At 35.7% G+C, this 27253-nt stretch overlaps 7 protein-coding genes across 11 annotated transcripts; 5 read left to right on the top strand and 2 right to left on the bottom strand.

Moving 5' to 3' along the window:
- LOC104730697 lies at positions 2272-3126 on the top strand. 2 transcript variants are annotated; one of them, XM_010449891.2, is made up of 2 exons: positions 2272-2441; positions 2552-3126. In XM_010449891.2, exon 2 carries the CDS (start codon positions 2563-2565, stop codon positions 3007-3009), a length of 447 nt encoding a protein of 148 aa, XP_010448193.1. In that variant the 5' UTR covers positions 2272-2441; positions 2552-2562; the 3' UTR covers positions 3010-3126. The 2 variants fall into 2 exon arrangements, with proteins under 2 accessions (XP_010448193.1, XP_010448192.1); XM_010449890.2 differs by having other exon boundaries at positions 2273-2441; positions 2537-3126.
- LOC104730698 (probable beta-1,3-galactosyltransferase 4) lies at positions 3892-7180 on the top strand. Of its 2 annotated transcripts, none has more exons than XM_010449893.2 (11): positions 3892-4419; positions 4789-4885; positions 4967-5028; positions 5142-5353; positions 5426-5489; positions 5581-5653; positions 5775-5895; positions 5994-6081; positions 6167-6292; positions 6369-6475; positions 6559-7180. In XM_010449893.2, exons 1-11 carry the CDS (start codon positions 4292-4294, stop codon positions 6705-6707), a joined length of 1227 nt encoding a protein of 408 aa, XP_010448195.1. In that variant the 5' UTR covers positions 3892-4291; the 3' UTR covers positions 6708-7180. The 2 variants fall into 2 exon arrangements, with proteins under 2 accessions (XP_010448195.1, XP_010448194.1); XM_010449892.2 differs by having other exon boundaries at positions 3893-4419; positions 4964-5028.
- Positions 7438-10902, top strand: LOC104730699 (dihydrolipoyllysine-residue succinyltransferase component of 2-oxoglutarate dehydrogenase complex 2, mitochondrial). Of its 2 annotated transcripts, none has more exons than XM_010449894.1 (14): positions 7438-7549; positions 7772-7838; positions 7937-8014; positions 8256-8310; positions 8397-8480; positions 8693-8767; positions 8866-8921; positions 9022-9066; positions 9184-9447; positions 9592-9686; positions 9812-9902; positions 9989-10099; positions 10203-10397; positions 10473-10902. In XM_010449894.1, the coding sequence occupies exons 2-14, from the start codon at positions 7785-7787 to the stop codon at positions 10662-10664; spliced, it is 1395 nt and encodes a 464-aa protein (XP_010448196.1). In that variant the 5' UTR covers positions 7438-7549; positions 7772-7784; the 3' UTR covers positions 10665-10902. The 2 variants fall into 2 exon arrangements, with proteins under 2 accessions (XP_010448196.1, XP_010448197.1); XM_010449895.1 differs by having other exon boundaries at positions 8400-8480.
- Positions 10975-16441, bottom strand: LOC104730701 (imidazole glycerol phosphate synthase hisHF, chloroplastic-like). Of its 2 annotated transcripts, none has more exons than XM_010449897.2 (19): positions 16197-16441; positions 15141-15223; positions 14913-15007; positions 14605-14708; positions 14313-14482; positions 14087-14201; positions 13937-13992; positions 13817-13855; positions 13617-13715; positions 13354-13416; positions 13180-13242; positions 13004-13086; positions 12759-12867; positions 12606-12659; positions 12295-12382; positions 11966-12003; positions 11786-11891; positions 11411-11577; positions 10975-11325 (listed from the first exon to the last, which is right to left on the bottom strand). In XM_010449897.2, the coding sequence occupies exons 1-19, from the start codon at positions 16384-16386 to the stop codon at positions 11266-11268; spliced, it is 1782 nt and encodes a 593-aa protein (XP_010448199.1). In that variant the 5' UTR covers positions 16387-16441; the 3' UTR covers positions 10975-11265. The 2 variants fall into 2 exon arrangements, with proteins under 2 accessions (XP_010448199.1, XP_010448198.1); XM_010449896.2 differs by lacking the exon at positions 16197-16441 and adding an exon at positions 15320-15563.
- Positions 18490-19954, bottom strand: LOC104733273 (mitogen-activated protein kinase kinase kinase 2-like). Its single transcript, XM_010452863.2, has one exon. It carries the CDS (start codon positions 19831-19833, stop codon positions 18490-18492), a length of 1344 nt encoding a protein of 447 aa, XP_010451165.1. The 5' UTR covers positions 19834-19954.
- LOC104730702 (stigma-specific STIG1-like protein 1) lies at positions 23581-24144 on the top strand. The gene has a single exon (XM_010449898.1). The coding sequence runs from the start codon at positions 23659-23661 to the stop codon at positions 24115-24117; it is 459 nt and encodes a 152-aa protein (XP_010448200.1). The 5' UTR covers positions 23581-23658; the 3' UTR covers positions 24118-24144.
- Positions 26848-27252, top strand: LOC109127908 (stigma-specific STIG1-like protein 1; the record flags this gene model as incomplete). Its single annotated transcript, XM_019233500.1, has 1 exon — positions 26848-27252. A coding segment is annotated over exon 1 (405 nt), but the record flags the coding sequence as incomplete, so codon positions are not given.

Genomic DNA, 27253 nt, shown 5'->3' on the forward strand with positions numbered 1-27253 from the left:
TGAGCAAGATCTATGGTCCGTATCGTATCGGTAGGAAGAAACTTGGCCCAGCGAGATCTGTGGGATTGGAGACGATGATGATGGATTTGAACGCTTCTCCAAACTCTGTGCTTGAATCTACTAATAATGGTAATAGCAACGTCTTGAGTAATGATGTTTTAGTTGCTCATTGAATTATTAAAGCTTTATTTAATATCACTCTGTAGATTGTAACTGATAATATACTTTGGGGAAAGATGTTCCAATATTCTCTCATCAAACTTTTTATGAGATTTGATTTCACTTTGTTTAATTGAATATGTGTGTTGAATTCATATTCCCAATTTGGTGGCATTTAGATCATAGATTGCTCTTACATTATATATACATGCTTTAAAATGTTTTTTGCTCTGTTGTGTATGTTTGGATCATTCCAACTGATTGGTTTTTTTTTAACCCAATTGTCTCGGTTTGGTTTTGAAGTTCAGCAACCTTTGGTAAATGGGATAGACTATATTGATCACAAATATCATGTTCACCGTGATAGGAATCTCATTTATTTGATTGGTAATGATGAGAATGCTACTCTGATTATTGTGAGATGTTGGAATTTTGAAGAGTGATCGGTAAAGGATTGTTAGTAACAGAGTAAACCATTCAAACAATTAGAGGATAACTGATTAGCCTTAAAAAAAAAAACTCAAATGTGGTTTCGTTTAGTAATATGAATATTGCATTATGATAGACATTTTAACATAGGATAGGGACACACAAATGTAGATTGAAAAGTTTTATTCCATGGTTAAACGTAGCATTTATCTAAAACATCGACTCCCTCCCTTGCTATAACCACTTGTGGTTTGTTAAACACTAATATTAGCACCTTTACTTCAACAAACACTCGCTTGTGGTATGAATTTTGTTTAGCTCGCTTGCTGATACTTCAATTTGTACTATGGTGGGTGAATTTTAACTTCTTACTCACCCACCCATCTGTACCGATCCGTAGACGAATCACATGCAGAGAGCTTGTTTTGATTTTGGACCACTAAATGTATTGTTGATTAAGGCCCGGAATATGCAAAAAGCTAAAACCCTCGCTTTCACAAATCATACTTACCCAAAATTGATTAGGTCAGCAAAGATAAGTTAAAATGTTGAAGTGAGTGATATTTATATTTTTTTTTTAAATATAAGTTAACTATCAAAGTTCGATGAACGACGGCTACATTCAAAGGGCCCCAAGCGCTCGTCATCCATTGAAGAATCTTCTCTTCATTTCAAGCTAAAATAACGTTTTGTTTGTTTGTTCTTAGAAAGCAAATCATACTACAACTTACATTTTTAACTTTTTCAACTCTTTCATGCGTAGTTTAATTGCAAATGCAGTTATTATATGCACATTTATTAGCCGCCAAGGTTAATATTTCATGTAGTTCATAACTTTTAGAAGAAAGAAAATAAATAATGTACCTCCGTGTTAAATGATCGCCTTCAAGATTTACTGCATCCCCATTTTTTAATCGAAATCTTATACTATTATTTTTCTAACTGTAGTATGAAATCTACTTCAATCAATTTATACTACGTACACGAGTAACACAGCCATTTATTTTGTTTAGTAGTTTATGAAATTGTTATAAAAACAAATATTATTAATAATTTATTTTCTTGCTCTTTTTGTTCGATATAGCGAAATCTAGATTAATTTGAGATCTATAACTGTCGTGTAGATCTATAAATGTGTGGCTTCATTCAAAATAAGCTCTGAGCATCACCAACTCTGGAACATGCATGCATGCATGGTCATTGGTCAGAGTATCAATATGAAAACTCTGATGTCTTTGTATTGTCAAGAAAAAGAACACTAGCTATTTACCAAGTCAGCCGTCTGAATTGGAGCTTTGTCAAACCAACGGCTCCAAATTTTCGATCTTCCAAGGGGATGAATCTGTGAAGTACTTTTTTGGCTTATTTAATTAAGAACAAAAAAAATGGGACATCGATACTAATAAATAACATATTGCATGTGGTACCCATTTTATAGTAGAAAACTGGTAGAGCAAATTCAATTCATGATGATTAAATTACTTTCCGTGATGAAAGAAAGTAAAAGTAAAATTGGCCACATATGCTTTAGTGTAGTAGTAGTGTAGTGTACTTTGTTTGACCGTTAAACTCATCTTCGTCATTATGACTATAACCCAACAAAGAATTGATGATCATAATTAGTGTCCGGACGTATAGTGTATATAGATTCTCACGTCTTTGGAACATACCTAGAAAAGACAAAATAAGAACCAATCTAGTTATTTGCTCTTCAATCCCACACCTCTTGTGTCACTTTCTTCCTTTCTCTTCTCAAACTTTTAAAGCTATTTTGCTTCACTTGGCACAGATTCTACTCTATAAATCTCATTGTATTATTATATTCTCTAAAGCTTCAATAAATCAAACAAAAGGTGCGTAGATCTTTACAGCCAAGTCTCATATTCAATTTTGTGGCTCTAAGAGTTTTTGTCTAATTGGAGATTTCTCTTTGTCGTCTGTTAATTAGTTTGTGTATAAGCAGGTGAGTAAACAATGGAGAAGAACAACATGAGAGACGAGGTATGGAGTTCTTGGAGAGATGGAGATTTTCAAGAAGATGATGTATGGGATGTTCTTGATCATGGATATCAATCATCGTTTATGATTAGTAACCATACCAGTAAACCTTGTTTCTCAACCCAAACTAATTTACTTCCAAGCGAACCAAGAATGATTCCGGAGAGGCAGAGGATAGAAGGAATGGCACCGATGAGACAACACTCGGCTCCTCTCAATGTCCCTGATTGGTCAATGGTTCACCCAAAGAAGACAAAAAAGAAAGTTGATCATGATGATGATAATGTGTCACCGGAGGAATATTTCATGGGGCGTAGATCATCGTCGTCTTCAGTTATGGAGGGAGTTGGACGGAAATTGAAAGGAAGAGATTTGAGCAGAGTTAGGAATGCAATATTGAAGCAAACTGGATTTCTTGAGTAGGCCAAGATTGTATAAATGTTAATTTATATAATATACCTATATATATATATATATGAAACAATTGTCTAGATATTTACATTGTTATTAGCAAAAGAAATATTAGGTGATTTCGTTTTTTTTGTTTTGTGTTAAACTCTAGTTTGCTAAGATGTGTAGATGATTTTATTTGGCATACCCATACTATAATTGTTGAAAACGGGTGATACAAGATTTACCTAAAGTTAGGTTATCAAAAAGACTTCCAAGTAAAGAAAAGATTGTGTGAACTAAAGATCATTGAATTACACGATTCAAACCGTCGATGACAACGAAAGTGTGAGGATCTATTCTTCATATACTGTATATATATATTCTAAAAAATAATANAAAAAAAAAAAAAAAAAAAAAAAAAAAAAAAAAAAAAAAGGTAGGGTGAGGTGAGTTGTAATGGAAGATGGTTGATTGAGGATCATGTGGTACACACGTTGTGGTCTGTGGTCATTGTTGATTCCCTTTGTCGCCATTCTTGGACAGCTTTGGGAACATGTGATTGCAAAAAATTGTAGTATTAAAAACTTTCGTATCCAAACCTATTATTCATCATCATCGTTTATGTTTTTCACTTTTTGTTGGTTTTACACATTAATATTGTTCATCTTGAGATTTTCACAAAAGATTCAATATTAGTGAAATATAGATTTTCACATTAATACTTTTTTTATGGTTTATAGTTTTTGACTAGGTTCGTTGGTCAATTTATTCGTCGGGTGGTCCTGTCGGTGGCTTCAGTTTTTTTAATTAGTTTTTTCTCTTAATCCAATCTACTTGATATTATTACTTACTCTAAAGTCTAAAGTGAAAATTAACTAATAAAGCAAAAAAATATACATAAAGTTTTATTATCGCCAAACACAAAATGGGCACTAATAAGTAAATAAAGAAAGATTCGATTCATCTTCTTCCAGCTTCGAATTCTACGCACCAAAGCCACGGCTTTTTTCTCTTGTCGTTTTCTCATACATTCGTCTCTTTTCTCATAGGATCAATCTCAATTCACAAAATCTATACTTTCTCTGTTTTTACATTCTCGTTTCCGAGGAGGAGAAAGCAAAAGTATCTCGATCTATTGGATCTGAAAAACTACTGAGAAGTTTTGGTCTTTTGGGGTTGACTTGACTTGTGGTAGTAGACTCGTGGGGGGTGAGTCGTCGTGTCTTGAGATGGAGGATGTCTCATGTTTAGTAACTCTTTGAGAGTTTAGGGTTCGATAGATTTGGTAGTTAGAAGAAATATACACACGAGAATGTCGTTGAAGCATCATAGAGGAGGAGGAGGATTAGAGCTCTCTGCTTCAAAGAGTTTTGTCTCAAAGAAATGGACTTTATTTCTCTGTATCGGTTTCTTCTGCGCGGGAATCCTCTTCTCCGACAGGTAAACCTAAAACAACTGCTCTGTCTTCATTTCCTCTGTTTTACAAGATCATTTGGGACTGTCGGTGGGTTAAATTTTCTCCCAGATTTGTAAATCTAACGACTTTTTCGAGAATTCATGCTGTAAAAGTTTTGTATATCTATTAAAAAGGTAAATATATATACGGGGAAATGTGTTTAAAGGTTTCCTGTTTCGATGCATTTATAGACAAAATTACAAAAAGTTATATCCTTTATATAGACTTAGAGATGCATTTGTAGTTCATGAATGAACCAAAAATCAAATATTTCTGCTACATTTTCGTCTGAAAGTCACAAGCTGATGTGATTTCATAATTGCGCTCTAATCTAACTGTGTATGTTGTTATAGAATGTGGCCAGAGCCTGAAGCCAATATTGTATCAAGGGACACAGTAGCGTCAGATGAACGGATGCGGTTAGAGTCAGAGGACTGTGATTCATCAAAAGTAAGTTTTCTACTCTAAGGTGAATTGATGATACTCTTGAATTTTAGAGCAATTCTTGATTCCTAAGTTGTTTATCAGAAGGGTTTGAAGCGTGAAGCGAAAGACATCCTTGGAGAAGTTTACAAGAGTCCAGATGCCCTTCAGTAAGTTAAAAAAAGATATGATATGGAACTTACTTTAGCTGTTCTTTTTATATTTTTTTTCATCTTGATTTCGCGTTAAGCTTTTTGGTTTTTGCTTGTATGGTGTTATGCAGAACGCTTGATAAAACGATTTCAAATCTAGAAACAGAATTGGCAGCTGCAAGAGCCGCACAAGAATCCATCGTGAATGGTTCACCCGTTTCTGATGATTTCAAGCTCCCTGAAACTGTTACCAAAAGAAAGTATCTGATGGTTGTTGGTGTGAATACCGCGTTTAGTAGCAGGAAGCGCAGGGATTCAGTTCGTGCTACTTGGATGCCTCCCGGTATGTTCATCTTAGCAGCGGTTTGTTCAGCCTTTAGTATATTGTTTGGGACTGAACATATGTCTTCTTTAGGTGAGGATAGAAAGAAGCTCGAGGAAGAGAAAGGGATCGTGATGCGGTTTGTAATAGGCCATAGGTAAGACTTCTACCTTAGAGTGGCACTAATAATTATTTCCGTGGTTGATTTATGTATACATATTTCCTGATCGAGTGTTTCTTGTGAGCAGTGCCACTCCTGGTGGAATTCTTGATAGAGCGATTCAAGCTGAAGAAAGTAAACATGGGGACTTCTTGAGACTGGTAAGACTTTTGCTGGTCATGTTTCTTATGGAATTGTACTTGTTGTGGACAGGTTCAGGACAGTCATATTTTACCTATACCTCGGCTTTCCTTTTGTAAAGTCTTAAGTTTGTTTGAGCAGGATCATGTTGAAGGTTATCTCGAGCTGTCAGCAAAGACTAAAACTTACTTTACCACTGCTTTTGCATTGTGGGATGCAGACTTCTATGTGAAAGTCGATGATGATGTGCATGTAAATATAGGTGAATATAAACTTTCTCTTACTCTATCTGAACTGTTATGTTTTCTTGTCATCTAAAGTTTGCGCCTTTGCTAACTTCTGTTACGGATATTTCTGCAGCCACGCTCGGAGCAGAATTATCAAGATACCGGATGAAGCCCCGAGTCTATATTGGTTGCATGAAATCTGGACCCGTTCTTGCTCAGAAGTAAGTTTACTCACCTTCAAGAGACCACTTGTCATTTCCAATGTTTGTCTCACTTTCATTTCTCTCTGAAATTTCCATTGTTAAGAGGAGTGAGATATCATGAACCCGAGTACTGGAAATTTGGAGAAGAGGGTAACAAATACTTCCGCCATGCCACGGGTCAGCTCTATGCAATTTCAAGGGAGTTGGCGTCTTACATATCCATAAACCAGTGAGTTCTTGGGCACAAGCTAATCTGCTTTATGCGTTTATGGTCATACATTGACTGCGTTTTAACCAATATACAGAAACGTACTTCACAAGTACGTGAATGAGGATGTCTCTTTAGGATCATGGTTTCTTGGATTGGATGTGGAGCATGTAGATGACCGTAGGCTATGTTGTGGCACAACAGGTAAAAATTTCAAGTGTCCCTAAACTATTTCCAAGTATGAAAGTTTTGATCAACTCAGATGTTGATCAAATGAGAAACTGCAGATTGTGAGTGGAAGGCTCAGGCGGGCAACATCTGTGTTGCCTCGTTCGATTGGAGCTGCAGTGGGATTTGTAGATCAGCGGATCGGATGAAGGATGTTCATCGGAGGTGTGGAGAAGGCCCAAATGCTCTCTTGGCTGCATCTTTCTGAATAAAATAACAAAAAGAAACACATTGAGGAAGAAGAGTACAGAGACAAATCGGCTTTTGACACTTTGTAGTATAGACACACACCCCAAACTGCTCAACACCCTCTCTCTATATATGTATGTATGTATGTATGTATGTATCTTGTGAACTGAGATGAGAAGGGTGCTATTTGCCCTCCTTTCTTATTTCTGTATGATTTTTTTTTCATTTCTCTGAAGGTCTGGGAGTCCTTTGCACACAGAAAATGCAGACTCCATCTTCAGAGTCATTGCATTGAGGCGTATTCTCTGCCTTTTGTGCTTAAAATATCCAAGTTTTGAGCTTTTCTTCTTCATTTTCTCTATGGATTTTTGTTTCTTTTGTTCATTCATTTTGTCTTTTGCCATGATTATGGTGAAGCAATAGCTGTACTTGTGTGAGTGTATTACGAACACTAAACAAACTATTCAATAAAGATTAGACCATGTAGCTTCATTGTCTCTTTTGATTTTGTCCGTCTACGCCGACGGTTGCACTGTCTACATGTTTTTATTCTAGATTGCATAGACCAAATTACAAACCGGTAACCAAACAACAATATTGAATAGAACATTTTTTCTTTAGTCAAAATTGTACAACTTACTTCATAGGTTCATACATTCAGAAAATTGTGCCAATAAAATAAATTAAAAATTAAACGAATGATAGCTGGACACGTGTATATCACAGTACAAAGCCTTTTATGAACTGTTGCCATATTCCGGTGACTTGCTCAAAAGTCATATGCGTTTCCCGATCTTCTCGAGTCTCCAAATCCAAACCCTAACGTTTTGATTCGTCGTTCTGGGTTTCCCCATCCTTGCGGTTAGATTTTGTCCGACTCTTCCTTAATTTATTTATTTTGTTTTCTGTAGCGAGAAATATCTGAATTAGGGAAAAAAAAATATGAATCTGAGTTTCGTTTATGTTTGTAAAGGTTCTTCATTTAGGTGACAAACTATATAGATTAGGATTAAAAATCCATCCTTTTTGTAAATTTTTTCATTTTGCTGATGAATTTTTCTTACCTGGGTTGTTGAAAAACAGAGATTTGGTACCAATGATGTTGCGTGCTGTTATAAGGAGAGCTGCCAGTAAAAGCTCTTCTCCTTCGGTTAGTGCTCTATTTCTTTTTATTTTATCTCGTTTGGTGCTAATATTGATCGGTTCTGTCGAAATGTGACAACTTTATCTCTCTCTATATTGTATCAGTTATTCGGAAAATCACTGCAATCTTCTTCTCGTGTTGCGGCATCTTCTCCAAGCTTGCTAACTGGTTCAGAAACAGGGGTACGTTTTTATTTTCCATATTTTCTGATTCTGTTCCCAATTGAATTGATATTATATGGTTTTTGAAAATTATGATCAGACTTATTACTAAATTCGGTGTTATGTGATCTTGAATCGTATGATCAGATTTCTATTTATTCTGACTTCTTGTAAGTACCTTAATACTTTAATCTAAAGCTGTTTTTTTTAATGAATAATCTGATAAAGTTTCATTTTGAATTATATGTGAGAATCTGAACAGACATTACTGCATCGTGGAACTCATGCTCATAGCTTTCATAACCTTGCTTTCTCAGGTATTTCATAGTACAACTTTTTTAATGTGACTTTGGGGTTCTAGCTTCTTGAGATTTATGAGTTTTTTTTGTTTGCATCCCACTAGCAGGGAACTCAGGCTTCTCGAGGTTAGCAAGCTCAGGTTCCTCTACCATGCAAAGATGGGTCAGGCCTTTTTCATCTGAAAGTGGTATGAATGTTCTACCTGAGCTCTTCTCTCTTTCACTTGAGTACTAGATTTGCCATATTTGGGGACCTATGATTGCGTAGAAGAAATTCAGGAGCTCACAGTTGTTCTGAAATATATTCTTATGAAACTTTTGTCTTAAATCTCCTGTTAGTGTTAGCTTTCATTGGATTTGTAGGGTTTTTTCACACGCTTTCTTGTTAATGTAACTGAAGGAGATACCGTGGAAGCTGTTGTGCCTCATATGGGGGAATCTATCACCGATGGCACCTTAGCAAACTTTCTGAAGAGTAAGTTTCTCGTTTGCATTGTCTTTTCTGGTTCTTTCTGATGTGTAAATATATATCTAAAAGTTCTTTGGTTGGCTCATCTGATGTTGAACTTTCAGAACCTGGTGAGAGAGTCGAGGCTGATGAGGCTATTGCACAAATTGAAACTGATAAGGTATCAAAATTTTTATTTTTCTTGCTCTCTCTAAAGACATTTTGTAGATTATGGGTTAACTTATTCAAATACTATTATTTGATTCTTCTTTCTGCATTAGGTGACAATAGATATTGGTAGCCCCGCAAGTGGTGTGATTCAAGAGGTAAGCTTGTTTGCTATTTGTCTTCTGTATTTTGTTCATGCGTTATTGTTGTCCTCTTTCTGGTGTCTATGGTTAGTTACATTGAGTAAACTTGTTTGATTTGATCTTCTAATGCAGTTTCTAGTCAAGGAAGGAGATACTGTAGAACCAGGAACCAAGGTCGCCATTATTTCAAAGTCTGAGGCTGTATCTCATTCTGCCCCCTCACAGAAGGTACCAGAGACATCTGAGCCTAAACCTTCTCCTCCTGCTGAAGAAAAGCAGAAGCCCAAAGTGGAAAGTGCTCCTGTAGCAGATAAACCCAAAGCACCGTCCTCGCCGCCACCACCTAAACAGTCTGCTAAAGAACCGCAGCTTCCTCCTAAGGAAAGAGAAAGACGGGTATGCAAAATCTCTCATTTAATCTTACTTCTGTCTTTCATTCTTTAAATGACAGGTCATAGGTTTATTATATAGTTGGATTTGTTCCGTAATTAAAAGTTTTACAGTAACATGATTGGTGAATGACATCTAACAACACTGCAGGTTCCAATGACAAGACTTCGGAAACGGGTTGCAACTAGATTGAAAGACTCTCAAAATACTTTCGCATTGCTGACAACTTTCAATGAAGTTGATATGTGAGTAACAGCTAAGACCTTCATGTTGATTTGTCTTTATCAGATATGCGAGTACTTTTGGTGCACTGAATTACACTAGTCAGTTTGATGCTGTTTGCTAACTATGGAGTCCTTTCTTCGTGTAGGACAAATTTGATGAAGCTCCGATCCCAATACAAGGATGCCTTCTATGAAAAACATGGAGTAAAGTTGGGGCTTATGTCTGGCTTCATTAAAGTATGCATTACTTATATTAATTATACAATGCCAGAGTCAAATAGTAACAATAACAAATAATGCAAATTCTTTGTTATCTGTCTTAGGCTGCTGTTAGCGCCCTCCAGCATCAACCAGTTGTAAATGCAGTTATCGACGGGGATGATATCATATACAGAGACTATGTTGATATCAGTATCGCTGTTGGTACCTCTAAGGTTAGGTCACATTCTCTAGGTATCATTGGTTTGTGCTAAATTACATCCTTATTGCAATCATGTATGTGAGGCTGAAATTTTCTTCTTGTGGTCTTTTTTCCAGGGACTTGTAGTACCAGTCATAAGAGGTGCTGATCAAATGAACTTTGCCGAGATAGAGAAAACGATAAACTCGCTTGCCAAGAAGGCAAATGAAGGAACTATATCAATAGATGAGATGGCTGGAGGATCATTCACCGTTTCAAATGGTGGCGTCTATGGAAGTCTCATAAGCACTCCAATCATTAACCCTCCTCAGGTTCAATTCAGTTCCTCTCTCACAGTTTCTCTATCAGAAACAAGTTTATACTAAAAGCAACTTGCGATTTTGCAGTCTGCTATACTTGGTATGCACTCGATTGTGTCACGTCCAATGGTAGTAGGAGGAAGCGTAGTGCCAAGACCAATGATGTACGTCGCGCTTACTTATGATCACAGGCTGATTGATGGGAGAGAGGCTGTATACTTCCTGCGCCGTGTCAAGGATGTTGTGGAGGATCCACAAAGGCTTCTTCTTGACATATGAAAATGTTGGTTTTGAGGAGCCAGAAAGTGTCTGGCTTTTTGCCAGTTATAGACCGGCAGTGTCTTTAAAACGTTTGGGGGTTAACAACAATTTTTCTCTTTTAAGTTTCTTTACAGTTCCGGAGTATTGCCGGATAGGGGAGAATAGGCCTCATTGTCTAAGTTCTTACTTGTTACAGAGTTCGATACTCATGTTAATTTTGATTGAATAAAATCAAATAAAAGACCCTTTCGATGTTCTTCGCCTTAAATGATCTTTTATGACTCAAACATAGCAATGGATTTCTTCATTTTTTCTAGATGAGAGAAAATTTTACATGATTTCTTCCTTTATTAATAGAAATGAACATTTTACACGAGAGAACTGAAAAGTAAACATTTTTGAAAACTTGTATGCTTTCTTACTGGAAATAAACATAAAATCCATATACTATCTTGAAAAGAAATTATCATGGCCTCGACATAAAGAAATCAACTGTAAGAGAAATCACTCAGATCTGCTAGTGCTCCGATGGTTCCGACTTATTGGCTTATAGAAGGTAAAGATTTGAACTTCCTGTTGAATGTGACATGAATAATGGTAACACGTAGACCAAAAATTCTCAGATCCTGACTTCTATGTCCTCCTCTTGTAAGTGCTCTTTCACAGCTTGGATTGGTACCTTCATACAAACAGTAGTATAATAGTGTTACCAGACGAGGTGTAAGATTTAGCCAAGGGTTTTAACAAGAGTAAAATAGGTTTACCTCTTTCCGGTGGAAAATGCCGGCAGCAAGCGCAGCAGATGCGTTTGTCTTCTCAAACACCTCGGAAAAGTGCCCGGGAGTGCCTGCTCCACTGCTTGCGATCACCGGTATGCCTACTGAATCTGAGATGAGCTTTACTAAGTCTATGTCAAATCCTTTTCCTTGACCTGAAACTCGCAGAGAAGGAGGTATTATAAGGAGTGAAATTTAGCATATAATAATCTTGACTCCTGAAACAAGAAGGCTTATAAGAGGTTGTGTGTGCTATTGTTTTCCATGGTTCATATTCACTTATTGTCGCGTGTAATGGTGCTTCAAATATTCAGATACGAAACCAAAATTAAAAGTTTCGAAGGACTTTTTGAGTGTACTTACCATCACAGTCTATGCAGTTCAATAGAATTTCACCAGCACCTAATTCCTCAACCGCTTTAGCAAGCTCATACGCTCCAATAGGCCGACCTTCTCGTCCTCCACTGACCTTTTAATTGAGAACCAGTAGTCAAAAAATGAGACAAATAAATAATAAAGTGCAAAGGGTGGCAGGAATTTTACCGTGCACTGATACCAGGCATATTCTTCCCCATTAGGGCCTAACACCAAAAAGATTAAATCCAGGTTATTCCATTTGTATGCAAATTTATGGAGAAACTATATCCAATGTGACTGCGTTCTTAGTATAGTTCAAGGAAACGACAGAAAGCTCAAATAAGATTGATGCAAGATGAACCATATAATGTCCTTCAGGGAACTAGAGTTTTAGTTGACATAGCAATAAGAATATTTGCCTTGGACTTTTAATGCATGAGAACGCTCAAACTAGTGCATGATATAAATAAACCAGCCTACAACATATTCGTTTAGAGGTGATAACACCAGCATACCTGGATTAGTCACTCTGATGACTTTGTATGGCACATCATCAGGATGGTTCACATATACTCTACGAGGATCTATACTTACAACCACTGCCTGTGAAAACAAAAACTCTATCAAGTATGATTAAGTGAAAAGCTGCTGCCGACTTCACACAAAATTAGAGGATATAAGAAACAGTCAAAAATATATTCACTGTTTACTCCATCTGTAACTAAGATATTGATATCCTTCTTAAAGCAACTAGCATCCTGTATTTTTTGCAAGCTGGGGTTTAAGTAAAAAGAAAGCAAATTGTTATGGACTGGGTAACAATTACCTGATTTCCATAAACTCTGGATATCTGTTCTAAACTGCTCTTCCCTGTTTTCACCTACAAGAAAACAGGAAAAGGGGATTAAATGTCTCGTCAGTTATAGATACTATCATGAACAACAACTCAGATAAATTAGACGGGCAAGTACAAGCTTACTCCTGATTTCACAAACTCCTCTGCAGCGTAAACAGCGTCACTTCCTATGGAGATCTTATCAGCACCGGATCTGAAATACTCAGCAGCAACTTCCAAGCTTGAATAGTACCTGAGCCATTGTAACTTGATATTATATTGAGTAAAGCATAGAAATGGCAACATCCTTGCAGGAAAAAAAAAAAAGAACGAGCATAATCCCTGCACAAAAATGTTCACAGAAACAAGCTGAAAAGACTATCATGTACCTGCCGCTAGCATCTGTAAAATCTCTAATACCACCTCCAACAGTTAGTGGTACAAAGACATTCTTTGATGTGTGCCTCAACACCTACAAAGCATGGAAAGTTATCTAGATCGGAGATAGAGAGAAAACGGTGCGGAAGTAATACTTCAATCCTAACGAGAGAAAAAAACTAGGTACCTGTATCATTGGCAAATCCCCTAGTGGAAAATCGCGGAATCCAGTTATGTTTAAAAAGCTTATCTACAAACCACAAGCAGCATGTTTAAGTGCCAAATCAAATCTAACTTAAGAGTCTTGGAGCTATTAACCTGTAATTGCGACAAGAACATATACAGTACTGTGAAAGCATACCTCATCTGCACCATCTTTGTAATACTGCCCTGCTAAATCAACAGGTTTGCCAAGGTTTCGAACCTGCACAAGAAAAGTTAATAAATCCAGAGCATATTGTTTCAGATGAAAATAAGTAGTGAAATCCAAAACTCTCAGGAAAGATATGGACGTATCGAATACATGCAGATACCAACAATGTTTCATTTTTCTTCAAAGAACAGTAGAACACAGCTCAAATATCCGACTTAAATCAGAACAGTAGAGCAACAATTTTTACAGACCTCGTTTTCATTAGATTGCTCTCTCACGTCATATTGGTCCCCTTTAGTTACTACAAGATCTCCTTTATCATTACTCCTGACATCAAGACAAGCAATCACCTAGAGAAAAAATAATAGTTAGAAAAACTGTCTACCATAATAGTTAAGAGCAAAGTTGTGAAGGAGACAGACATCCAATAATTATTTTTAAAGCTTATTACCCTCTTTGCAAGCTTTGAAGCCTTCCCTTCCATTGGCTTCTGTCTTCAAGTGAAATGTGGTTTCCATTAGACACCAAAATATTAGGTACCTTGTACATGTAAGGTTAGAGTGAAAGCTACCTGTGTCGCTGGTAAATTTGGATTCAAGAACCTATTTAAAACAGAAAGCCCCACCTCTGAAATTTCCAGATTCAGAATTAGTACAAGACTACTACATACGAAAATACACTCTAAATAAGAGATGAAGTAAACTAGACGAAAATCTCATACCCCCGCTCTTCTCGGGGTGGAATTGGACTGCATGCACATTTCCCCTTCTAATGGAAGATATAAAGGATTCACCATAGTTGCACGTAGACGAAATCCATTCCTTGTTTTCATTTGACTACAACAATTACAGAACTGAAGTTTCAGAATACACGAAGAAGAAGTGAAAGACAAAGGTACGTATACGAAAATGAGAACAATAAAAGAAAGAGAAGACTATTATCCGTACCGGAATGGCACGATACGAATGAACAAAGTATACATGACGATTTCCAACATCATCCAAAATTTCAGAATCCTTGCCCACTTGCAAAGCATTCCAACCAATGTGGGGTACTCTTATACCAGCAGAAGAATCAAAGCGTCCAACAATTCCCGGTATCAAACCAAGACCTTTGACTAACACAAATATACAGATGCTTAAGTAGAAAATACATGATACCATAAAGTAGATCATGTTGAATGTACTGATGGAAAGATTCTAAAATATATAATATGAAGTGGAGCAATGGAGCTAAAACCTGGTCCATTCTCCTCACTAGACTCGAAAAGTAGTTGTAGCCCAAGACATATGCCTAGAAACGGACGGTCATTCTCAATGTATGTGCACAAGGCTTCAGCCATCCTGAAACATCAAGAACTATATAAAAAACAAGACATAACATGTTCAACTGTAAGCTTTAAATGATTTAAGCATGAGATGTGGTTACAGATTAGCTAAATAAAAAGACCTCTGAGCTTGAGCTACTTAACAAAGAAAGCTACTTCGTGGTAATTGATATACAAATCAATGAAAAGAGAAATCCACAGAGATTAGTAATACACGTACCCGGTTTTGTTAAGTACATCCATTGCGGGTGCAAAAGCTCCAACGCCAGGAAATATGAGTCGATCAGCATTCAAAATGTCACCTGGCGTTTGAACCTTAACATTACACAAAGTTGATATCAGTCTTTGCCTAACGACGCTTACAAGATCACTATATGTCCGAGGAATGAACATTGAGAGAAACAATGGAAATAAAAATTAGATTCAAAAAAAAAAAAAAAACCCTTACGTCTTTGATGGTGAAGCCGAGATGGCGAAGAGCATTGCGGATGCTCCGAACATTCCCAGCTCCGTAGTCAAGCAAAGTCACAACTACTCACCACAGAGACAAATAAAAAGCTTCAGAGAGGAATAAATAAAAAAACAAATCGAATGAAGTATAACAGGAATAAAACAATAGAAAAATACCAGAGTCGGAGGAAGAAGATGCACGGACGGAGAGGCTTCTCGGATATTTGAATTTGCCAGGATTTTTCCTGGAGAGGAACAAAGAATTCGGAGAAGAAACGCGAATCGACGAAGAAGGAGAGGATGAAAGGTTTTTTCTGGAAGAGATAACTGACGAGAATGGCGCCGCCGTAGCCTCCATTGCTATCATCAAACTCACTCACTACGAAGGAAGCTCTCTTCGATTGCTCTTTCAAAAGGTTGTCCCCTTCCGTCCACTGGTCAACACTAACCCACTCTACGACGCCGTTTCAACTATATTAAAGGGCCTTTCAATTGGATTTATAAACTTCAACTAACAGATATAATGGGCCTGGGCTTGCTTTAAAAAAAAATAAAAAAAAATACAAAGTGTGATTTACTTCTTCCTTTTTTTGGTCATAAAAGAGTGATTGACTTAAATACAAGTTATTATATACTTTCATATAATAAATTACATACAGGACATAGTACATAAGAGCCACTAGAAACAACAACAACAACAAAAATAAAAAATTTATTTCTACCAGTTTATAAATTTCAAACTGATAATAAATGAGTTATAATATTGGAATGGATACACCACCTACTCTCCAGCCATCTAATGGAAGGCATGAAAGATGATCAGAACATAAGATGACAAAATAAAAGGTTCATATATAAATGATATTGTTATTGACTGCGTTTGCCAACAATAACTCTTCTTCCCATCATTTTTCTCAAGTCAACTCTTTTCATCTCTTATAAATTTATCTGAAATCATGATTTAGTAACATGTGATGTAATAGTTTCACAAGACATTACGTCGTATATACAACTTCAAGTTTTGATGTAGATTTTGGAACGACTGAACTANTACCAGAGTCGGAGGAAGAAGATGCACGGACGGAGAGGCTTCTCGGATATTTGAATTTGCCAGGATTTTTCCTGGAGAGGAACAAAGAATTCGGAGAAGAAACGCGAATCGACGAAGAAGGAGAGGATGAAAGGTTTTTTCTGGAAGAGATAACTGACGAGAATGGCGCCGCCGTAGCCTCCATTGCTATCATCAAACTCACTCACTACGAAGGAAGCTCTCTTCGATTGCTCTTTCAAAAGGTTGTCCCCTTCCGTCCACTGGTCAACACTAACCCACTCTACGACGCCGTTTCAACTATATTAAAGGGCCTTTCAATTGGATTTATAAACTTCAACTAACAGATATAATGGGCCTGGGCTTGCTTTAAAAAAAAATAAAAAAAAATACAAAGTGTGATTTACTTCTTCCTTTTTTTGGTCATAAAAGAGTGATTGACTTAAATACAAGTTATTATATACTTTCATATAATAAATTACATACAGGACATAGTACATAAGAGCCACTAGAAACAACAACAACAACAAAAATAAAAAATTTATTTCTACCAGTTTATAAATTTCAAACTGATAATAAATGAGTTATAATATTGGAATGGATACACCACCTACTCTCCAGCCATCTAATGGAAGGCATGAAAGATGATCAGAACATAAGATGACAAAATAAAAGGTTCATATATAAATGATATTGTTATTGACTGCGTTTGCCAACAATAACTCTTCTTCCCATCATTTTTCTCAAGTCAACTCTTTTCATCTCTTATAAATTTATCTGAAATCATGATTTAGTAACATGTGATGTAATAGTTTCACAAGACATTACGTCGTATATACAACTTCAAGTTTTGATGTAGATTTTGGAACGACTGAACTAATTGTATTTGGATTGGATAATGTTATCATAATTTTATTGGTAAGGTAAATGAACAGCTAGAAAGAAAACTTATAGTAGGTACAGTTTCACCAAGGAATTTGTTTGCAATGGTTTGTCAAACCGGCTGATTGTTCTTACCGTAATTGTGGAAAAATTAGTCAGATTGTTTTAATTTCGGGCATTCACCACTTACCACTATTACTAACTACTCAAAGAGAAAATAAATGAGATGACAAATACTCTTTGGTATGTTCTGCGTTTGATAAAGTCATCACGACATCAGCATTGAGTCATCAATCACCAGCATCAACCCTTCACAACGACCTTCTTCTACCTGTGATTAGTTTTTCGTTTTGTAGGTAAACTATATGTTAATGCGGTTATGACATGTACTAAAGATAGTGGCAATAATATGGTACGAGAAAAATGGTTTGTAATACTATTATTGTTTCATTTTTGTTTTGTAAATTAGCTTACAACAGTTAAGATCATGTTTTAATGATTTTGAAAAGGAAACAAATAATTAACCATAAAATAACTTTATATCAATTTTAAAAGAAAAGTACTTGTACTATACGAAATACATTTATTCTAAGTGAAAGTGAGAGCTTTTGTCGTCCAGAGATTTTCATTATACTAGTAGTCTAGTACTGATCAGTGGTGTTGTTAAATTCATATATTGTTTGTTGCCTTTGGCTAAGTACGGAAATTATATAATTAATGTTACAACAAATTTCCGCAAACGGTACCTAATAAATTGTGCGATATTGATTTCTTTTTAAAAATCATTTGTTTTGTTAGGTAATTGTTGTCAAAGGAAGAATGTTCAAACAATCAAACCTTCAACACTTCAAATGATGGTTGTGCTTGTGCAGTAGAACTATCAACTATCAAGACCGACGAAATTGTCAGTGTCGGTGTCTATGTGTTTTTAGATTTTAGACGGTGAAAGTTGACTAAAGGGATTAATCCGCTTTATTTACTACAAATATGTATTTGGGTGCTGACCAGCTTAGTAAGTAAACGCCGACTTTGATCATAAACCTCAAAAAGAAAAGAGTCGTATGCGTTCACATAACAGAGTCTACGCGGTTTTATTAGGTAAACACCCAAAAGTTGTACGGAATTATAGGCGTCGTCTGTAGTCTGTAGATACGTTTTGGACCAAGTACAGATTGACTTCATCGATATAGTCAATCTCACCTATTCCATTTCCAACTTTGTAAGATGTACAGTTTTGAATTGCCAAACAGAGTCGTACGAACAATAGTCGATCTATAGAAATCATTAGTACATAACCTTAAAGTCTATGATGATGTATATGTTTGTTGTATAGGAAATATAGAGTAATGTATGTATGCCGTATGCATAGAATCTTTCATTCTGATTTCTGAACACACATGGTATTGTTTAATGTTCATCAGACTTGGTTAATATGACTTTTTAAAAACGAGCTAGCAATTTGAAAAGCAAATGTTTTTCTATTCTCATTAGTAGTAGTACGAAACACATTCTTTAAAGGTACATTTTTATCTTCAAGACAAAAATAATAAAAAGCAATTAAATTTCCTGGAATAGCAACATTAGAGTAGAAATTATTATTAATGATGTCGTCAGAGGAATATTCCAAGAACAAGCTGTCTTGATTCGAATTCCAATCCCCAACTTCTTCAGTCGACGACGACGTTGCTTCAACGCAAATCACGTCCTGGTCCCCGTCGCCTTCCTCGGTTTCTTCATGTTCGTCCCCTCTCACTTGACACCACCCTCCGTCGTCTTCCCTATCCCAATCCAGTAAACTTGAATTATCATCTCCGGCGAGTTTCTTGATCCGATCAGCCGGTGAATCCCATGACTCCGAGTAACCAGCAAAAGGGTCTTCATGATCCATCGAAATTAAATGACTTTTCGACACTTCTTCACATGAATCCCAAAAATGCTGATCCAACACAGTGCTCGGAGATGAAGTCTTCTTGTTCAGACACTCACTAGATTCGTTGTCAAGAAAAGGATGTTTAAGCAATTCTTGCACTGTCCATCTCTGTTTTGGATCTTTCTCGAAACAACTCACCAAAAAGTCTTTAGCTTTCTCCGATACACACACTGGAATCTCCGGCGACTCACCAGAGAATCCAATCTTATACATTGCAGCAACGACGTCGTTTAGCTCCGGCCATGGGCTTGATCCAGTCATCATCTCCATCACCGTACATCCCAAACCCCACACGTCAGCTGGAAACCTCTGTTCTTCACCACGAGCAACTTCAGGCGCCATAAACGCCGGTGTACCGGAAAACTCCGACTCGCCACCAACCGTTTTAGCACAGCCCATATCAGCGATTTTCAAAACGCCGTTCTCCTCGACCAACACGTTTTGGCTCTTCAAGTCGCAGTGAACGATCCCTCTCTCGTGAAGATACATCAGACCGTTGAGAATTTGTCGTGTGTATGATCTTATCGCCGGCTCCGGCAACTTCCCGCCGGAATTTTTGATTAGATCGTGTAGACTCCCGCCAGAAACGTATTCCATCAGGATATTGTATACCAATCCATCTTTCTCACGCGTCAAACCAGAGCCTATGTACTTGACTATGTGAGGAGAGCTCAATGTAGACAAGATCGATTGCTCTTTCTGCAAGAACGTTGAGGAAGACAACTCTGATGATTTGACAGCAAAGATCTCACCGGAGTTTGAGATTGCTATAGAGACGGTGGCCGTGGAGCCTCGACCTATGATTGGTCCTCTTGTCCAATTCATCTCCATAGTTAGGAACAGAACAAAAAGAAGAAAAAACAGAGTAGATGTGAATTTTTAGAGAGTGGGAGAATTTTTTTTGATGAATAAGTGATGTTGAATTGTTTAAGCAAATGGGTTATATATAAGAGTTTTTATGTATGTGTGTGTTTTGGGTATGTAGAAGTGTGTGTATGTGACTTTGGCATGGGGTATTTGGTTCAAAGTCTAATACGACATTCTTTATTCTTAATTTTCTTGATTTCTTCTCCACCAATTATGAAGCTCCATTACTTTTAGCTTATCTTTCACTTTACCTATATTTGGATAAATTATAGTATTACTATTTGTTTACTGTTTACAGCAGTTTAATCTAATATTCAAAGTTCCATAATTATTGAACCTTATGACAGGCGTAGCTTAGTCTGAATTTTGCAAATATTTAAGCATGATCCATACCAATGACAACCATGCATGCTTATTAGAAAAATGATCACTTAAGTATATGGTTTAATTTGTTTTTTTTTTTTTGAAAGTATATACCATCGCAAAAAATGAGTATGGTATGACGTTCACTGCAAGATCATCTTGTGAGTGCAAACTTGTCAATAAGTGCAAAACTTTATGAATGTTGCAACAGCTGCATGTTAAGTCATCTGTTTATATTTAATGTGTAATATACTTAATCGAGGAGTTTGTTTTGAATTAATTGCAAAGAACACACACTAACCACACAGATACGTACATATTTGGCAACGCACACACACAGATGAAATCTGGTAAGCATTACTTGTTGTGATAAAATAAGTGCGTGAAAACAAGCTGTACGTGGCGGAATAGGAATGGGTAATGACAGCTTTGACGGCATGAAGCCAGAGTGGACGGCGCCGTTACTTCAATCCTCCGATAACGAGTTTTTAAAGAAAAGAAAAAGGAAAAAAAAGAGTCGCATGAAACATTCACGTGACGAATGCGCGTGGTTACAGACCATTTTTTAACGTGGGAACGAGATTAATCCAGTTCCAGCCTACTTAAAAAGAGGGTTTAACTTGAACAAAGTTAAGAAGTAATTATTTTATGTGTGTTTATGCGGCTGTAAAGAAAAAAAAAAAAGAAGAAAAATGTGTGGTCGAATCGTAATGTGAATGCAGGTGACAATGTCTTTAATTAGAATGCAAGCTGGGAATCCCAATATTTATTCCTTGTTTGCTTTTGCTCCGAGAATACAGTTGGACTTCAGAGTTTACTTTTTTATTTTTTTTTTATTCGGTTATGGATAGATTGATTGATGATAAGCTGGGAGTTTTGTGGGTTGGATGCAAAAACGCGGATTCATGCATGTGATTTGGACAAAATTGGTGTGTGTCAATATTGAGTGTGTGTATACATCTTTTATTAACTGCAAGATTTAAGTGTATATATGGAACACTAAAAGATGCATCAAAGAAAAATCATGAAGATTACGCGTATTGCTTACTTACTTAGTAACTTATGTTTACGGACAATTATAGATTTGTTTTATTTCAGAAATGGAAGGCCTTATAAAGCAAGATTAGATTAATTGGTTTACAATTTTCAAATACTTTTCTTTCTTTCTTTCTTTTGGTTGATATGCTTTTTAGTTGTTATACTACTTTGTTTGTCCAAAAAAAAAAAAAAAGTTGTTATACTACTTTGTGACTGTTTTTAAGTACCATATGACGATGAGTACCGCAATCAATCTAACTAAAGTTAATACTATATGTAAGCTAACAAAGGCCATATGAATTGAGAGGAAACTGATCACTCCTTCCGGATTCTTTAGCAGTCAAAAGAATTAAGCTTTGATTATAAATTAAACACACAAAAAGAAGAAAGAACATAAACACAATTATATAACTAGTGAAATAATTAAATCAAAAGTGACATTCGAAGTTTAAAAAGTTTTGATACCTCTCGTCCCATCTAAAAATGATCTTCTGTATAGGACAAGGGTTTAACTCACGTTTGGAAGCCAGTTGACACTAATGGTTTTTTGTTTTCAACTTATCCATCAAATTCATCATCATTTAACTTATGAAGATTAATTAGTTATGATTTAGGTTTCGTCAATTAACAGAGTGTTTATCAACAAATGGGCCATTATAAATATAATTAATTACATTAATATAGGAGATTGGGTTAAGAAACCAGTTTTCAAATTATAAATTGATTAAAGAAAATGTTGGGGAAAAACCAATATCGATATGGGCCTTCAAAGTTTAACTAGTTTTAAAATTTTAGCAAAGTTTTAAATAGTAGACTTGAAGAATGGAAGCTATGAAATGTTTTTGGCGTACATTTGTTTGTTTCAATATATTAAAAATATTTATACATACTTCGTATCCGACTAGGAATACGTTTTTAGCATTTCTCGTATGTAAAAAAGAGTTTACGCATCGTGTGATAATGTATGTAATTAACACAAAATATAAAATATGTAGACGTACAGTGTAATTTAATTTGTAGAGGCAAGAATACAGCCACTAGAAGAATGATGTTGACTTTAATGACGTAAAGTTGAAGTGTGGTGTAACTTATGCGAGAAAAGAGTTGACCATTTGACTTGCTGACCCTCTGACTCACCACTATAGTTTAACATTTAAAATTTGTCATAACAGATGTTAAGTAAAATTTTTTTTTTTTAATTTGAGAAACTAATTATAGATAGATATCTAACTATTTATATCATATAGTCAACTTTGAATCAACAAACAAAGTTTTAAATCAATCTATTTGTTCTACTGTTTTGTCCTTACTTTTGATCGATCAGTTTTATATATATATGAAAGAAATAATAATCTTGTCAAATTTTTTATATATAAAAAATCTGTTATAAACTATATATAGAAGAAGTGAAGAACCATAATTCGATACTACATTAAAACTGCTTTATATACTGAACTGTTTTTGTTATATAGATGGAAAAGAAAAATACTTGACGAACACACGACCTATTCCAGTTGAGTAGCTAGCAATACAAAAACGTGAATGATAAAATTGAGTCAATAGCTAATAAAGAACCATTCGTGTCAACAGGAGGCAGGAGCGTAGTTTAACTTCATTTCCTCGAATATTCTACTATAGTTATCGTAGTGTTGCATGCATACTAAATTCATATTTTCAAACTTGTAATGAACTTTTCATCTTCAAAGTATGTAGATTAATTGTAATGCGCTGGCTGATTAAACACGGAGGAACGTGTTTTCTAATACACAAGTTAAAGCTGGCTTGTCTAATAATTTTACCCTTATTAGAAAGAAAAATCAATGTTTCTTGGTTCTCGCTACCAATAGAAAATTATTTTAAAAAAATTGGACGCCTTTGCTTCTCCGTTCAACTCGCCTGAGTTACCTCAGGTCGGCCAATGGGAAGATGGATTAATTATCTCATGCGGTAAAAGTTCATCTAGCAACTAAATAAAATATCTTGAAACAAGTAGTCAACTGGTTTCATCATGTAATCATGTTAAATATATATATTTTTGTATTTCTTCTTCATTCCTAAAGACGTAATGCACGCACCATACCAATGTATACATGCACATAGTTTGTATTTTAATTGTTTCCTTTATTTGTTTATTTTTATCGACAAAACACATAGTCATAAAAATACATACAAAACACGGAAAAATAAATATATAATCACATTTTGTTACCGCACTTCCTGCGTCAACTCTACTTGACGACAACTCAACTATATATAAACCCTAACTCCATCCTCTCCTTCCTCACCAATCTCAATTCTTTATCTCTCACAGTCTCTCTAAGAAGAAAAAAGAAGAACAACCTCTCTCTCTCTTCCTTTCACACACACAACCCCAAAGCTCCGAAGAAAATGGCTCTCTTGAAGCTACTCGTGACCATCGCAATAACAACCGTAATCACAATCGCAGTCATCACAACAAGAACTACAACCACCACCACCGTGGAGCACACGAGCTTCGATGTACTGGGTACGCCTACTATAAGGCCAAGTCGGTTCTTGGCTCAGAAGGAAGTAGGCGATCAGCGAAACCCTAACGCTGCGGACCATTGCAACAAGGACCCTGAAATATGTAATCTCTACGGAGGCGGAGGAAACAACTCGACGGTGAAATGCTGCAACAACAAATGCATAGACGTGAGCAACGACGACAAGAACTGCGGCGCGTGTAAGAACAAATGCAAGTTCTCACAAACATGTTGTCGCGGGCAATGCGTTTACTTGGCTTACGACAAACGTCATTGTGGACAGTGTAACAATCCGTGTGAAGTCGGCGAGTTCTGCGTCTATGGTCTATGTAACTACGCGTGAATGAATGATCGATCCATCACACGAGAAGGGCCGGGTCGTATATAAAGTACACCGCAATCTAACTAAAGCTAATTAAAAACTCTATTTATTACAAACAAAGTTGAGCAATTATTTACACTGGATGTTATTTCCAATCAGTTAAATAAATAAATGTGGTGTGTGTAATTTTGAATCCCATAACGTTTTGAACGTGGTATATAAAAAAAAATATACGATTTGATTTTGTATGCAAATATCCAAAAGCCATGTACTTTATTTTAAATTATTAACAAACTTCTTGACCGTCGTGAATCACAATTCCAAAAGCCATAAACAAATTTTAATTACGTGAAAAAAAAAAATTTGTGACCCGCGACAAAATTGTCAATTTTCGAAAATAGCCCAAATTGCCAAGGCGTGCGTTCTCCTACGAACGAGTGGACAAGGATTTTGTATAGGACAAGGGTTTAGATACCTCCCGTCCCATCTAATAATGTTATTTTGTATAGGACAAGACTATCCTCATTGGTAGTCCTTAGATGTTTTTTAGGAAATTTCTTAGATATAGATATTAATTATTAATGAAAAAAAACTAAGGATTGTAAGAAACATTTCTAATTTTAGAATCAAAGAAAACGTTTCTTAGTGGACAGATGGCGCGATATGAATGGTGAAATGAGATTAATGGGGTAAATTTTTTTTGGCCTTTCTCTTTTATTTTCGTGTGTTTTCTCTTCATGTTGTTTGTTATGTTTTTATTTTTTAATGTTTTGTGTTTTAATTTTAAATGTTGTATGTTATTTTATATTTTTATTATTAAAATATGTTTTTATTATTTTACTATATTTATTACTAAGAAACACCTTAACTTGGTTCTACCAATAATCAACTAAATTTTCCTTTTTTCTTAACAAAATTTTTTCTTCCCTTTTTATTATTAAAAATTGCCTTAAGAAACAACTAAGAAACACACTAATGAGGATAGTCTAACTCACGTTTGGAAACCAGATAAGACTAATGGTTTTTTTTTTCAACTTTTAATCCATCAAATTCATCATCATATAACTAATAACTTACGAAAATTAGTTATGATATAGGTGGTGCACACAAAAAAAAGTTATGATATAGGTTTCGTCAGTTAACAGAGCTTATCAAACAAATGTGCCATTATAAATATAATACTAATATAGGAGATTGGGTAAAGAAACCAGTTTTCAAATTATAACTTGGTTAAATAAAGGGTGCGGAAAGTTTAAACTGTAGTTTTAAATTTTAGCAAAGTTCAAATGGTAGACTTGAAGAATGGAAGCTGTGAAATGTTTTTGGCGTACATTTGTTTGTTTCAATATATTAAAAATATTTATACATACTTCGTATCCGACTAGGAATACGTTTTTAGCATATCTCGTATGTAAAAAAGAGTTTACGCATCGTGTGATAATGTATGTAATATACACAAAATACAGCCAATAGAAGAATCATGTTGACTTTAATGATGTAAAATTGAAGTGTGTTATAGATAGTAACTTAAAACTTATGCGAGATAAGAGTTGACCATTTGACTTCGCATCACCCCTTATACTTTAACATTAAATTTGTCATATAACACATGTTAGGAAATATTTTTAATTTTTTTTTTGAGAAACTAATTGTATCATACATAGTCAACTTTGAATCAATAAACAAATTTTAAGTCAATCTATTTGTTCTACTGTTTTGTCCTTACTTTTGATCGATCAATTTTTTGAAAGAAATAATCTTGTCAATATTTAAAAAAAAAAATCTGTTATAAACTATATATAAAAGACCATAATTCAGTATTACATTCAAACTGCTTTATATACTGAACTGTTTATGTTATAGATGGAAAAAAAAATACTTGACGAACACACGACCTATTCCATGCTGAGTAGCAATACAAAAACGTAAAATGAAAAAATTATATTGAGTCAAAAGCTAATTAAGAACCATTTCGTGTCAACAGGAGCGTAATTTAATGAATTTCGACGAATCTTCTACTATAAGTTAACGTAATGTTGCATGCATATTAATTCATATTTTCAAACTTGTAATGAACGGCTGATTAAACACGGACGAACGAGTTTTGTGATACACAAGTTAAAGCTGGCTTGTCTAATAATTTTGCCCTTATTAGAAAGGAAAATCAATGTTTCTTGGTTCTCGCTACCAATAATTTTTTAAAAAAAATTGGACGCCTTTGCTTCTCCGTTCAACTCGCCTGAATTACGTGAGGTCGGCCAATGGGGAGATGGATTAATTATCTCCTGCGGTAAAAGTTCATCTAGCAACTAAATAAAGTATAGTAGTCAACTGGTTTCCATCATGTATTCATGTTAAATACATATTTTATAATTTGTATTTCGTCTTCATTCATAGAGGCGTAATGCACGCACCATATATAACAATGTATACATGCACATAGTTTTTATTCTAATTGTTTCCTTTATTTGTTTATTTTTTTATCGACAAAACACACATAATCATAAAAATACTTTACAAACCTAAACGGAAAATAAATATCTAACAACATTTTGTTACCGCATTTCCTGTGTCAACTCTACTTGACGAAAACTATATATAAACCCTAACTGAGTTAGGCTAACTCCATCCTCTCCGTCCTCACCAATCTCAATTCTTTCTCTCACAGTCTCTCTAAGAAGAAAAAAAGAAGAACAATACCTCTCTCTATCTCTCTCCCTTTCATACACACAACCCAAAGCTCCGAAGAAAATGGCCCTCTTGAAGCTACTCGTGACCATCGCAATAACAACCGCAATCACAATCGCAGTCATCACAACCAGAACCACAACCACCACCTCCGTGGAGCACAAGAACTTCAATGCACCGGGTACGCCGACTATAAGGCCGAGTCGGTTCTTGGCTCAGAAGGAAGTAGGCGAGCGAAACCCTAACGCTGCGGACCATTGCAACAAGGACCCTGAAATATGTAATCTCTACGGAGGCGGAGGAAGCAACTCGACGGTGACATGCTGCAACAACAAGTGCATAGACGTGAGCAACGACGACAAGAACTGCGGCGCGTGTAAGAACAAATGCAAGTTCTCACAAACATGTTGTCGCGGGCAATGCGTTTACTTGGCTTACGACAAACGTCATTGTGGACAGTGTAACAATC

Source organism: Camelina sativa, chromosome 12, assembly GCF_000633955.1.
Source record: "Camelina sativa cultivar DH55 chromosome 12, Cs, whole genome shotgun sequence".
NCBI lineage: Eukaryota > Viridiplantae > Streptophyta > Magnoliopsida > Brassicales > Brassicaceae > Camelina > Camelina sativa.

Bases quoted from the DNA above. Each gene is read 5' to 3' on its own strand.
- LOC104730702 (XM_010449898.1), top strand. From the start codon at position 23,659: ATGGCTCTCTTGAAGCTACTCGTGACCATCGCAATAACAACCGTAATC.
- LOC104730701 (XM_010449897.2), bottom strand. From the start codon at position 16,386: ATGATAGCAATGGAGGCTACGGCGGCGCCATTCTCGTCAGTTATCTCT. The intron at 13,243-13,353 runs GTATGCTTTCAC...TGTGGTTTGTAG, and splicing joins ACAAAGATGGTGCAGATGAG to ATAAGCTTTTTAAACATAAC. The intron at 12,660-12,758 runs GTAAGCTTGTAC...GTTTTCTTGTAG, and splicing joins AGGAGTTTGTGAAATCAGGA to GTGAAAACAGGGAAGAGCAG.
- LOC104730697 (XM_010449891.2), top strand. From the start codon at position 2,563: ATGGAGAAGAACAACATGAGAGACGAGGTATGGAGTTCTTGGAGAGAT.
- LOC104733273 (XM_010452863.2), bottom strand. From the start codon at position 19,833: ATGGAGATGAATTGGACAAGAGGACCAATCATAGGTCGAGGCTCCACG.
- LOC104730698 (XM_010449892.2), top strand. From the start codon at position 4,292: ATGTCGTTGAAGCATCATAGAGGAGGAGGAGGATTAGAGCTCTCTGCT. The intron at 4,420-4,788 runs GTAAACCTAAAA...ATGTTGTTATAG, and splicing joins GGAATCCTCTTCTCCGACAG to AATGTGGCCAGAGCCTGAAG. The intron at 4,886-4,963 runs GTAAGTTTTCTA...GTTGTTTATCAG, and splicing joins AGGACTGTGATTCATCAAAA to AAGGGTTTGAAGCGTGAAGC.
- LOC104730699 (XM_010449894.1), top strand. From the start codon at position 7,785: ATGATGTTGCGTGCTGTTATAAGGAGAGCTGCCAGTAAAAGCTCTTCT. The intron at 7,839-7,936 runs GTTAGTGCTCTA...ATATTGTATCAG, and splicing joins GTAAAAGCTCTTCTCCTTCG to TTATTCGGAAAATCACTGCA. The intron at 8,481-8,692 runs GTATGAATGTTC...ATGTAACTGAAG, and splicing joins GCCTTTTTCATCTGAAAGTG to GAGATACCGTGGAAGCTGTT.